This window comes from Elephas maximus, chromosome X (assembly GCF_024166365.1).
Source record: "Elephas maximus indicus isolate mEleMax1 chromosome X, mEleMax1 primary haplotype, whole genome shotgun sequence".
Lineage (NCBI taxonomy): Eukaryota > Metazoa > Chordata > Mammalia > Proboscidea > Elephantidae > Elephas > Elephas maximus.
The window spans coordinates 109,866,048-109,879,932 of NC_064846.1; the positions used below are offsets into that span (position 1 = coordinate 109,866,048).

Below are 13,885 nucleotides of genomic sequence, written 5' to 3' on the forward strand. Positions count from 1 at the left end.
AAAATGGGTATTTAAATGTTTATTGAAGTATAATTAATACTCGCAAAAACTGGAAACAATAATCCATCTATTTTGAAAAGGAAAATAAGATAAAAAATGAATTAGCCACTTCAATGGCATGAATCAAATATTAACATTCAGTTTAAAAATACTCTAAAGAGTATTTGGAGTAGAAATAGTTAAAAGCACTGACTACTCGTATTATCATGTAAAATAATCAGCAGCATCTCATTTAACCACATTTCAGCATTTCATAGGCAGGACCTAAATTTGGAAAACTTTTCATTCTTACTAATATAAAATAAAATTAAAAATAGACATGTTACTTTGATTTCAAAGGGTTTCACTTACCCACATGCCCAAAATTAACAGTAAAAATCTGACCCAAAACTATAAAACTTTAACTTGTTTTTTCACCAGGAACTGCTAAACTACTCTGCAGCATTGTTAATTTGTCTTATTTGGCTTAAAAAATGGTAGCCAATAACAAATCCATTTATAGTGATTTTATAAAAAAGACTGTGTGCTCCCTTCATTTTAATTTCAAGAGGTCTCACAGCTACAAATAGTTAAAGGGCCAAGCTGCACTTTTGAATGTTAAATAGCCATTAAATATTGTCACCATGAAAACTTGTATTTATTAAGAAAAAAAAAACTACACCTAAGATTTGTGCAAATGAACGTGTGTGTGTGTGTGTGTGTGTGTGTGTGAGAGAGAGAGAGAGAGAGAGAGATGCGGAGAGGGGAGGCAGGGAGGGCAGAGATTGGCTATGAATTTGAAGCCAGATGATCACAATAAAGGGGGGGCATAGTTCAATCAATCACATTAAGATTAGCCAATTGTTATTATCTATCCTACTCCCTCCTCTTCTCTTTAAAAGCTTTATTGTAAATAACCTACATTGAGTCTTGTTTTATTAAGAATCAGAATGGTCTCCCTATATGCATGTAGAGCAACTGCTCCAATAAACCCTATGTTTTAATTTCTTTTTTATTATTATTATTTTTTAGCACTATATATTCATGGAATTTCTGAAAGCCAGGTGGTATTAGATGGACAGACAACCAATGATTCTATAATATCTATTTTATGGTTTCATATTGCTACTGTAACTGGAGAATACTTCCAGAATTTCAAAAAGTGCTATTATGCTTTTATCCAGATGCTGTCAAGCAAAGATACAACACCTGGCTATAGGGCAAAATTAACCTTTTTTTTTTTAAACTTTATCATATCTATTTTGGAAAAGAATTGTCAATGATTTTTGTAAATTTAAGTTACATTTTATCTTTTAGGAATTTTTTGCCCCAAAAGAATCTATAGTGAAGGACAGTCAGAATCACTTTGCAAACAAGATTCTCCCCAGTGAGTTTTTATAATATTCAGTAGATTTGGTACATAGATTTAGCAGTGAAAAGGAGTATCCAACACCTACTATCAAAATAAAATATGTCAACACCAAAGACACAAGGTAATTATGAGCCCAAGAGACAGAAAGGGCCACATAAATCAGAGACTACATCAGCCTGACACCAGAAGAACTAGATGGTGCCGGGCTACAACTGATGGCTGCCCTGACAGGGAACACAACAGAGAATCCCTGATGGAGCAGGAGAGCAGTGGGATGCAGACCTCAAATTCTCGTAAAAAGACCAGACTTAGTGGTCTGACTGAGACTAGAAGGACCCTGGAGGTCATGGTCCCCAGACCTTCTGTTAGCCCAAGACTGGAACCATTCCCCAAACCAACTCTTCAGACTGGGATTGGACTGGAATATAAGATAGAAAATGATACTGGTGAGGAGTGAGCTTCCTGGCTCAAGTGGACATATGAGACTATGTGTGGGCAGCACCTGTCTGGAGGGGAGATGAGAATGCAGATGGGGACAGAAGCTCGCTGAAAGGACACGGGAATACCGGGTAGAGAGAAGGAGTGTGCTGTCTCATTAGAGAGAGAGCAACTAGGAGTACATAGCAAGGTATGTATAAGATTTTGTATGAGACTGACTTGATTTGTAAACTTTCAGTTAAAGCACAATAAAATTTTTTTTAAAAAAAGTCAGTCAAACTTTTAAGGTCTTAAAAAAAATTTTTAAGGTCTTACCTAAAGTCTCAGTGTTGTAGATAGAATCTTCTAAAATGGTTTTATGTTATATAATACACAATACTGGATTTTAAGCAAAATCAATAAATACAAAATCTGGTTTAGTGACAGAAATGAATTTACTTTTGTTTCTGATGATTTTGTCCTTCCTCCTTTCCATAAGCCCTCTCTGATATCTAGAAAGTAGTACAGCTAGCCCATTTCTACATTTTCAAATTAGCAAAACTTCTAAAATTATAATTGCAAACATATATTTTAACAATTTTCTCAAACCCTATTGCTTTCTAAGTACATAAACAACAGTGACACCCAAGTGGGAAAGTGAGTCCTCACCTAAAAAAGAAAAAAAATTAATTTTATTTAATCAACAATATTTTTAAAGTTGAGGCAAAAATAATATGACATCTTTTTTCTGTAGCATAAATCATGACATCTGATGAAATTCTTACTGATATTATTACTAATGATAAAGAACAATAAAATGATAATTAACTCCAGGAACATAAAATGACTTTATGGAGGAAAAATGTGTCTTCTTGGAAATACCGAGCGCTAAGTTTAGCATTGACTAAGCAATGCCAACACAGTCTGGGAGGAAAAAAGTACTCACTGCAGCAGCACGCATTTTAAAATTGAAACTAGCCTGGGATAAACTGGTGCTCTATTCACTGAGTCATTGCCAGTGGAATTTCCATTTCCGCTTTCTGTTTTGCCCTATGTCCCCACCCCCCCCCCCCCCACAGGCATGTGACCACCTTCCTTCTTCCACATACAGCATATTGTCTCACACTGCAGTTATATCCCTCCATTGTATGTGTATTCAGGAAAGGGGAGTGGCCCTGGCAAAGATTAATTATTTCTTGATATTTCTTGATTGTATTCCTCAATGAGAATGCCTGAGAGTTGAAATGTTTTCCTTTTTGCTACCATTTGTGGTTGTTTTGCATCTTGTATACTTACTTATCCAAAATGCTTATCACTAAAGAGAGTTTATTTTGTTTAATGAATTTTGTTCCCCTTTCCATGTGTTAAACTACTTATATTTTATTCAGAACCTGAAACATTCCCTTGATGCTTACCCTGAGCCTCACCACATGATTGGTGAACTCTCAGGATTCCCCATGCTAACTTCCAGCTCTCAGTCCCAAATATCAAATGAAATTTATATACTCATCTTTCCAGCTACATACCTGCATGATAGAATTATTTTCTAAAGTCCTCATTTTTTTTTCAGAAGATTAAATTTTTCTTATATTTCTGCTATGATGAAAGAAAATTTTTCTTAGAAAAATACAAGCTTAATACCATTTGTAGTATGTGCTATGGTTTTCTCATTTGAAAATAACATATTTGTCTTACACGATTTCTAAAAGATCACTTCCATATATAAAACAATATATCTAGGATTCCACAAAAAAATTCTAGAGCAAATAAAAATAAAGCATAATTTAGAATTTATTTCCCAAAGCGTTTTGCTATAATTAGTTAAGGCTATCACATAGAACTCTGTTAAAATTTTATTTTAGAATGGTTTGTCCTAATTGCTGTCTCCCAATTTAAATGTTAGATTCTTATAACTTCTTGTAATAGCTTTTGATAATCCATGCATTGAATTTTCCTCATCACTATCTTCAGTCCATACTCCGAGAATGACAACTGCTATTCTAATTAAATATGTGAGGAAACCCTGGTGGGTAGTGGTTAAGAACTATGGCTGCTAACCAAAAGGTCAGCAGTTCTAATCCACCAGGCACTCCTTGGAAACTCTCTGGGGCAGTTCTACTCTGTGCTATAGGGTCGCCATGTGTCGGAATGGACTCGACGGCAATAATTTTTTTTTAATTCCAAGTTACAGCCATTTAGAACTTGATTATATATTGTTTTTCATTGCTTGCTGATTTCTGTTTTTCCATATAGATCATATGCTTGAGCATAAGGACAGAATTTGTCAAATATGTGCTGAAAAATGTTTGCTTGCATGAATTAATGAAATATACTTTTGTTTTATGCTTTCAATACCTACCTGCTGATTGTCATGATGGTAATGATAAGAGATATCCCTAAGGGACTGACACTTATTAGTGAATAATTATTGACACCTTATATGGATGCTTTGTTTAAAAATACTGAGGGTATTTTCTACAGGCAAAGTGACAGTGGATGTATTTTGAATGTCCATAATGTCAGCAGAAAACTAGAATGAGATTAATTGCTCTGTTGACAATGCAGGGCAGCAATCAAATTCGTCATCAAACCAAATGAGATCCCCAGGAAGTTATTTGTACTACTCTCTCACTTTTTTTATCCACTCCATTATTCTGGGTTATTACCATTAGAGGTCAGGGGAACTATAAAATGGAGAGAATATGTTAGAGTGCCTCAACATGATAGCTAGTGGCAGGATTCTGAGTAAAGAGCCCCAAGGATCATATGTCACATATCTATGAAAGTTAGTTTTTACACAAAACCCTGGTGGTATAGTGGTTAAGTGCTACAGCTGCTAACCAAAGGGTCGGCAGTTTGAATCCTCCAGGCGCTCCTTGGAAACTCTATGGGGCAGCTCTATTCTGTCCTATAGGGTCGCTATGAGTCAGAATTGACTCAACGGCACTGGGTTTGGTTTTTTTTTTTTTTTTGGCTAGTCCTGCCTCTTCCAAACTGAGAAAAAACAGGTAGAACTAAGTCTAACAAAGTTTATCATAAGAACTATTGAAATTAATGACAAAACAGCATCCCCCAAATTATAGCGGCACAGTGGTTAAGAGCTATGGCTGCTAACCAAAAGGTCAGCAGTTTGAATCCATCAGCCACTCCTTAGAAACCCTATGGGGCAGTTCTACTCTGTCCTATAGGGTTGCTATGAGTTGGAATTGGCTTGAAGGCAAAGGGTTGTTTTTTTTTTTTTGGATTTGTTACACTAATAAGCTCCCACATAAAATATCTGTTGAATATCTCTAGTAAGTAAGAAAGAAGTGCAGACAGAGATAGCATAGCTCATTTTGACGCAGAGGAGTATTTTAAGTATTTGAAGCGGCTGAAGAGAGCTGTGAATAGTTAAAGGGAAACAAGAGTGCAAACATTAAAGGTGAATTGGAGAGCGTGTGAGGGAGACAAGATGAATTTGCCCCACCACCTAATAGTGTGGATAATGCATGATGTGTACACTCAGGCATAAATATGATTTATCACTCTCCAATTAATTAAACATGCTCTAATCATCTTTACATATACATTCCTGGAAAGATTTCAATGTGACCTTTCATGTAAATGAAATGTAATATTTACATTCTCCATGAAATCATTAGAATTATTTCTGATCTTCCTCTCTCTTTTTGATAGATGGCCTATATATTCAATAATGAGTCACCAAGTTATATTTGTTTCCTGAATTTGGAAACATGTCTTATATCAGTTCCTTTCCACCACCACTCCAGTCCAAGTCTTCCTCACAGCACCCTATAGGACAGAGTAGAACTGCCCCCATAGGGTTTCCAAGGAGCGCATAGTGGATGGATTTGAACTGCTGACGTTTTTAGTTAGCAGCCATAGCTCTTATCCACTATGCCATCAGGGTTTCCAGACTGCTAACTCATTTCCTTATTTCTAATTTCTGTCTCATCAAATCCATACTGTAAGGATCCACTCCTTTGACTTCTGTTCTCAAATATCTTCACTGGCTCTTAATTCTGCCCAGATCAAGTCCTATCTACTCTGATTGGTTTTCATAGCCCTCTAGAGGTTGGCTCCATATTGGCTATCCAATTCTAACACCCAACAAACACCAAACATAAGTCCTGCTTTTCAGCTAGGTTGGCTTTCTCAGTGCTGTGTGGTCAATTCCATTTGTAATGCTTCTCCTGGCTGGAACGCACCAAACCTCTTCTCTACACAAGTAGACCTAAAAAAAATAGACCTAACCATCCATTAAAGCCTATAGCTCCTGCCCCTCTTTCTCCAAGCCATTGACTCACTGTCTGAAAACATGTGGGCTGGTGTTGTTTATTTTTGAAATGTTTAATATTTGAATTTCTTTGTCCTCTTCAAAATGAAGATATGGCTCATATTTTGCCCCTCATATCTATATCCCTAGTACTTTACATTTTTCTTGTAGTTAGGAAAATATATTAACTTGAAATATGCAATGGGGTCCCTAGCTTAAAACATTTACCAAAAGCCCCATCAATTCAGATCTCACAAAAAGATAAAATTCACTTTTAATGAGCACTTTTCTTTTTGTATATAGTTGTTTTCTGACAAAAAGCTTAGACAATTTGTCCTCTCGGCCCCCAACACGTATTTTGCTCATTTTAATTGCTTAGCAAACCTTATGTTCAAAAGCAGTATGAAAATAAATTTCAGCTCAGCCTTATATTTCAATTATCACATACTGAGTGAGCTGCATCTAAATTAGGCCTTATTGTTACCAAATCTGTTTGATAATCAAGCATTACTAAGGGGTTCTGAATACTTCCAAGCAGAGAGTTAATCATGCTTTATCTGGAATCAAGTAATAGTGGCAAATGCCTTGTTATACTAAAGCTTTGTCTTATTTTTCCTGGATGGAAACATAAAGCATTTAATCTACAGGGAAAAAATGATTCTCACAGTCTTATCAAGTTTTACTTGTATTACACAAGCCTTTAGCGTTTCATTCTGTTGTACATGGGGTCACTGAGACAGAACCAACTTAATAGAGCCTAACAACATAGTAAGATCACTGGTAAAAATGCCAGTATGTTAACTCATGAGGAACAAGCTCAACACAGCCACTTGGACGCCGACCTTTTTACAAGGCATCTTGCTATTGTGTTTTCTATTGGCAAAACTCTAATAAGCCAAGGACTGAAAAGCAGCAAAGGGCAAAAGAGATGAAATTAAATCAAGCTCCATTGTTTAAAAGAACAATGGCAAATTTATACCAGCACCAACGAAATGTAACCATTATGTTTATAGCCACACTTCTTACTGTAATTTCAGGCTCTTCTGAACATCGTGCTGGGAAAATGGTGTTGAAAGAGAAATCTCTTGAACAAATTGACTGAAAGAAATCCTGTTAGCCCACAGATGACTATAAAATTTTTACCTTTAAGTAAAATTTGTCCTTTGAAAATTCCACAGAATAGAAGTATAGTTTATGATAGTTTTTAATGAGAGGAAATACGTTTGAGTGACAAAATTTTAAAATATCTTTGTGGTTATGATGGCTATGACCTGTGTATTCACCTCAGACCTCTGCATTCCTTTTTGTAAGAAAAGAAGAATCATCTAAGGAGGCTTAACTAACACAACACATTTCCAAAATAGCCATAAGCGTGCAAATCATTCCAAAGTGCTGAGGGAGAATGTTAAATGGTTAGACACAATGAAACTCTGACCATTTGTTTGCATCACAAATTTATGTATATTTTTGGCTTTTTCACTGAATGAGTACAAACAATTTAAAAATTATAAAGACAATACAGACACATTCGAAGTGGAAAATTGTAAAGTGCACTGCCAAAGTGCTATAATTGTTATCCATTAACATCCACATGCAAACAGTACTGGGTTAGAATGTTTTAGAGCAACTAATAGTGTTTGTAGCAGAACTACATGGTGAAAAATTTAGAAAAGTACTGAAAAAGAAATGTACTTCTCACTAAAACCTTACATAAAATATGCCAGTTATCATTTTATTCAAATATGAACAAATTGCTATCTGAATCCATAAAATAATTTCTCAGTGCAGACACAGGCTTGCAGTAAATAATATTTTGAATTGAAAAATGGACTATAAGGAGAATGGATGAGAGATAGTGACCACAAAAGAGACCTGTCTATTAAGATATTTGTTTTAAAAAGGAGATACAAGACAAGGACTGGGGCACATGCAAGGGAATGAGGGAGTAGGGTGGAGAGGGAACAGAGTCTGCAGAAGGTAAAAGACATCAATTAAGATGAAGGAGAGCAACTGCTTATAAACCAAAATCATGAAACTCAGATGGGTGGAAAGAGGTGAAATATTTCCTCTTTGCTTTGAGCTATACATAGAATTAAGAGTCACTAAATCTGTCTGGAATGTGAGTTAGCTATGAGTTGTAGTTCAGACTTTGTCACAACTACATCACAGGATTTTGACAGTGAACTGTAATGGTTGTAAAACTGCTCCATAAACTGTAAAATGCTATACTCATGTAAGACAGACAACATCTACTCAAAATGCGAACCAGACCTCTCATTCCAACTTTTGGAGAGGACAAACAATGAACTCTCCAGGACACAGAGGGGAGAAAATCTCCCTATGTTGGAGTCCCAGATTTTCTTGGAACAACAGGCTCCACAGTCACTCCATGGCTTGGCTTTAAACACAGAGCAATGATACTAGCAAATCGATTTAATGAACCTGTAGACAAAAATCCTTATTCTGTGGAAGGGAGACTCCCTTCCCCCTTAATTAACTCTTTCTTGCCTGCCCAAATGTGATCTTAAATCATGCTAATTTATCTCCTTTTAGGAAGCAGGAACAAGGACTAGAAAGGTGAAAAAAATTCACTGGAAGAGCCAAAACACATTAACATTTTCCCTCCAATGCCAACTACTAGGATAGAAAAAGGATGCTCCCGTTATGTGCACATTGACATTACCGTTTTACAGCTAGAAAACTAAGGGTTAGTTAGACTAAATAACTTATTTAAGGCCACTTATTCAACATTACAAAGCCAATATTTCACTCAGGGTCCATGTCATATCTAACCCCTAGCAGTTCCCACAACAAAAATACACCCTCCCATCAAAAAAAGGCTAAAAAGATCGAGAGGTAAGAAGAAGCAATTTATATTTTTAGATTTCTTCCTTTTAAGATGCAGCACTAGTTTTTAAAAACATTCTGGGACTGCCTAAAATTTCTATTAAATTTTAAAAGATAAACACTGCTTCTCTGATCATTAACTCTTTAAGCACATGCAACACAGTTATCATTGTAAATTTTTCAAGAGAACACAAAATCATGAAAACACAAAGCTGAAAAGGACGTTATAAACAACCTATGCAAACCCCCTCATTTTATAAATAAGGAAATTAAGGCTCAGATGGGTTAAGTGACTTGCTCAAGGTCACAAAACTTGTCAGTTTCAGACTCAAGATCAGAATTTAAATCTCCAACTTATACCGCAGGGATCTATTCTTTTGCAAACCAGTAACAAATGACTGCATTTAAACATTTTGTCCAGCATATCCTCCAAACTGAGTGTTTAACAGAAGCAAGCCAAGGGATGATGAATGAATAATACAGTTCATACCAAAAATGCGCTGCCAGTCACTGTGGTAAGATCTGTTTCTTTCTGAGAACTACAGTTTCCAGCTGGACTGGAGAACCCAAACGGGGTTTCTTCCTCCCGTTCAAAGAAGTCAGAGTCAGGATGTACATTCCATTCCACTTTGGTTGGCGTCAGTAGTTCTGAGACACTGTTGTCACAAAGGGCGCTTGAAGGAGTTAGAGCATCTGTGTCCACTGTTAATTTATTGCTGGGGGTCAGAGCTTGGGGCTCTTGACTAGAGTTCTTTATAGCCAAAGAGCCTAGAGATCCCAATGGCCCTGCACTTACACTTGGGACATCATCCATATCTAAGGTGCTCTGCTGAAAACCTGTGGCCGTTGTTCCAAAAAAGAGAGAGGTATCCAGGCTTTGAGGAAGGTCACTGGTGGCCATCAAGGCCCGGGGGTCCACAGCCTGCCCTAAGGAATTATTAGGAGGGAGGTTCCCTGCCAGAGTTGAACTCACAGAAGCCACATCAATTGTCAAGATTCCAGAGTTCACCAAGGCTGTGTCCAGCATTGCAGCGGAACCACTGCCAGGCACATCAGAGAAGAGAGACACTAGGTCTGCATCACTGAGATCACTCTGTCCCTGGCTGGTAAGTTCACTGCTGGGCGTAAGAGAATTCGAAGCTTCTAGCTGAGCTAAGAGATCCTGGCCGAGGTTGTGCCTTTTGGCCATGTGAGTCTTCATACTGTGCTTGGATGTGAAGAGTTTATTACAAGTGGAGACTGGACAACGGCTTTTCCAAGTGTCCACATCCTGCAGGTGTTTCTTGGAGTGAATGTACAGACTACTGCGAGCGGAGAATCTGGCACAGCAGCCTTCCACGGGGCACACAAAAGGCTTTGTGCCCAAGTGGGTTATGCTGTGACCTTTCAGATGCTCCGCCCTGGTGAAAGATTTCCCACAGCCTTCCACAGGGCACGTGAACCTCCGGTCATCCTCGTGTTTCCTTTTGTGCCTTAAGAGTTTGGACATGCTGGTGAAGTTCCAGCCACAGCCATCAAAGTCACAAAGGAAAGGTCTCTCGCCGGTGTGGCTCCGAAGGTGAATTTTCAGCCTACAGGCCTTGTCATACTGTTTGCTGCAGCCAGGAAAGGAGCAGGAAAAGAGTTCCTGTTCCCTGAAATGGGCGCGGTTATGGGAAAACAGGGCACTCACTGTGATAAATGTCTTCTTGCAGCCGGAAAACGCGCACTGGTAGGGCCTCTCTGGCTCAAAGTGGCTGCGCTGGTGGACGCTCAGCTTGGCCTGCGTGGGGAAGCTCTCCTCGCACACCTCGCACTTGAATGAGTTCTCCTGCTCGTGGCCTTTCATGTGCGCCTTGAGGTTGTACACGGTGGTGAAGCTCTTGCCACAGCCCTCCGCCGGGCAGCCAAAGGGCCGCAGTTTGTCGTGCGACTGCAGGTGCCGCTTGAGCTTGTACGAAGTGGTGAAGGTCCAGCCGCAGCCGCCCAAGGGGCACTTGAAGGGCCTCTGGCCCTGGCTGCTGCTGTGTGTCAGCAGGTGCACCTTCAGCTGGTGCTTCTTGGCGAAGGTCTGCCCGCACTGCGCCTCTGGGCACACGTACAGCACCATGCTTGGGCCCGGGCCCAGCGATCCGCGGGGGCCCTCGGCGGCGGCCAGGCCCTCCGCCCCCTCCTCGGGCGCCGGAGCAGACGCAGGCTCCGGCGGCTCCGCCAGCAAGAGGTCGGGCGGCAGCTCGGGGCAGTCGCCGGGCTGCGCGGCGTGTGGCTCGCCCGGCTGCGCGACGATCAGACCCCCGGCCTGCGGGGCGGGCGCGACCCCGGGCTCCCAGGCGGGTGGCGGGGGCGTGGCCAGGGTGAGGACCCCGTTCTCGAAGCGCACCACCAGGTCTTGGTTGTGGATGGTGACGGTGCCAGCGAAGGCCGCGGCGGGGCCCGGGCTTGGGGCGGGGATCGGGGCCGGGGCCGGGGCGGGGCTCGCGGACGGGCAGCAGGGGCCCAGCTCAGGGCGGCCCGCGGGGTTCGCGCCGCGCTCGCGTCCCTGGAGTCCCGGGCCTGGCGCGGCCTCCTCCCTCCACACCGGCCCTGCGGCCTGGCCGGCGCCCGCGGTCTCCACGTGGCCACCCACCGGGTCCAGCAGCAGAAGGAAGAAGTCGTCGCCGCCACCAGCGTGATCCGGCCTCGGCGCCAGCGGGCTCGGGCCCTGGCCTGGTGAGACTGCGCGAGTCTGCTTGCGCCGCCGCCCGGGCCCGCCATCTTGGGGTCCCCGGAGCAGTAGGAGGCGGCGCGCGGGGCCCTGGCCAGCCCGTGGATCAGGCCCTCCGTGCGCCCGGCCGCCCGCGGGCCCGCTGCCGCCGCCGCCGCCTTGTAGTGTCCCGCGAGCCGGGAGCAACCTCGGGATTTCCATGTCGGTGTCCGTGAGGCTCCGCTGGAACCAGAGCAGCGGAGGAGGCGCGACCCCGCCCCCTGCCGCGGGCCCGAACACGTTCCTGAAGGGAAAAAAATGTGCAATGCGCAGAAACCGGCCCTATCAGATATTAAAACGTATTTAACGCCACAGTGATTTAAATATTCTGGTACTCACACGAGATAAAACGGGTTTCTGGAACAGAATAGAAAGCCCAGAGGCAGAGCCTGGTATGTACATAAATAATTTCCACAATTAATATTATTAGGTAATCAAAAGGGTAATGGGGAAATGACAGCTCTTTCAGTAAACGGATACTGGAATAGATAGGTATCTATCTGCTAAAAGCAACTTAAATCCATGCCTCGATGTATCTACCATAAATAGACACTCCCCTAGCCTTTTTTGTTTTTTAGCCCCTTTAGTGCTAAGCATGGGCTCTAGTTCTTGCTACGTGCCCAGAACTGCTGGATGAAGTGATGGATGCATGGATAGATGGATGGCAGAAAGTTCCTGGGAGAATAAACTGTGCTAGCGTTTCTACTGAAAACGTACCCCCCACCCCCCGCAACTTCAACACCCAGAACTGTCTTGAGCAAGGTCCCAGGGGAAATTTGTACTGATTAGAAGGAGTAAGAGATGGGGCTGAAACAGATTAGCACTGTTCAGCCTAAATATGCAAAGTCTGGACGATGAAACAATTCACACTGAAATCTGGAAAATCTCAACCCGCTTCCGGGTTCTCCCTATACAGTGCACAACCAACTCTTTGCCCTACCACCTTCTGTTACACCCGTGGTGAATTTCATGCCAGTCTCGAAGCACAATGAGCACATTCCTCAGCATACTCTGAATTCTCCAGGGAGTGCGGGTCTCTGGACAGGATGTACCAGTCAAATGTGATAAGGTCAAACCCTAAGTCACTGCAATAGACTCTACCAAGAAAAGCCGTACAGATGACCTCCTCCAATATCCCTGGGGTGCCTTGCTCCCATTTAAGTGTGGTGGTCCAGCCTCACTGTAATGGACTCGGCCTAACAATCTTATTAATTATGATGACAATCCTCCAATTTGTCATCAGTGAGTTGGAAATTGATTCAAATATACGGTAAAATGTCTAGAAAGAAAAAGATTTAGAGTAATGGCTAGATGATGAGTACCTATAGTTTAAATATCCCTGGGTGGTGCAAATGCTTAACATACTCGGCTGCTAACCGAAAGCTTGGAGGTTTGAGTTCACCTAGAGATACCTGGAAAGAAAGGCCTGCCAATCTACTTCTGAAAAAATCAGCCATTGAAAACCCTATGCAGCACAGTGCTACTCTGACACACATGAGGTCGCCATGAGTCAGAATAGACTCCATGGCAACTTCTTTGGGTCTTATGGTATAGCTTAAATAATCCATGTTTCCCCTCTTTTAAATGTAATAAGCCACTTGTGTCTTGATTAGAAGATCAATTTCTCCATCCATAAAAAATTCAAACATCTTCAAAATTGCTTCACTTCTTTCTCTTACATTTAAAAATCTTTTTCTTTTACACTTCTTAAATATGAGATACAGAAGAGGGCCCAAAATGCGTATGTACAGTTTAGACAGTTATAAAAGCAAACACCTATATCACCAGGCCCAAGATCAAGAAACAGACCATTGCCAGCCTTCCAGAAGCCCACTGTGTACTCCTCCAAATCACAACCCACTGCCTCCCATACGGATATAGTCACTATTCTGACTTGGTGTTGATCATTTCAGTGCTTTTCTCTATAGTTTTATCACTTTCGTATGTATCACTTTTGAATGATTCTCTTTTTTTTGTTTCTTTCAATGATTATTATATTTGTGAGACTCATCCATGTTGTTCACAGTAGCTGTAGACCCTTTGTCTCCAGTGTTGAATATTATTCCATTGCATGATTACAGAAAAATGACTATGGTATGATCATACCATTCTACAGTGGATGGATCCTAGCATTGTTTCTAGTTTTTTACTATAATTATGAACAATGCTGCAAGGAACATTTTTGTACCCTTCTCATAAGGCACGTGTGTAGAAGTTTCTCTAGGGTATAAACCCAAGAATAGAGTCACTGGGCCAGAGGGTATGCATGTCT

At 41.2% G+C, this 13,885-nt stretch overlaps 1 protein-coding gene across 2 annotated transcripts in view; it reads right to left on the bottom strand.

The window, feature by feature from the left end:
• The window catches only part of LOC126069516 (zinc finger X-linked protein ZXDB-like), a 247,473-nt gene extending 235,608 nt beyond the window's left edge, over positions 1-11,865 (bottom strand). Inside the window, exons 1-2 of one of the 2 annotated variants that reach the window (XM_049872975.1) lie at positions 9,382-11,865; positions 113-2,437 (exon numbers count right to left, since the gene is read on the bottom strand). In XM_049872975.1, coding sequence (XP_049728932.1) covers positions 2,372-2,437; positions 9,382-11,775 — 2,460 coding nt within the window. In that variant the 5' untranslated portion in view covers positions 11,776-11,865 and the 3' untranslated portion in view covers positions 113-2,371. Of the gene's footprint in view, positions 1-112; positions 2,438-9,381 lie in introns of those variants that run through there. The other variant, XM_049872974.1, reaches the window with a different exon arrangement.
• Positions 11,866-13,885: the final 2,020 nt, after the last annotated feature.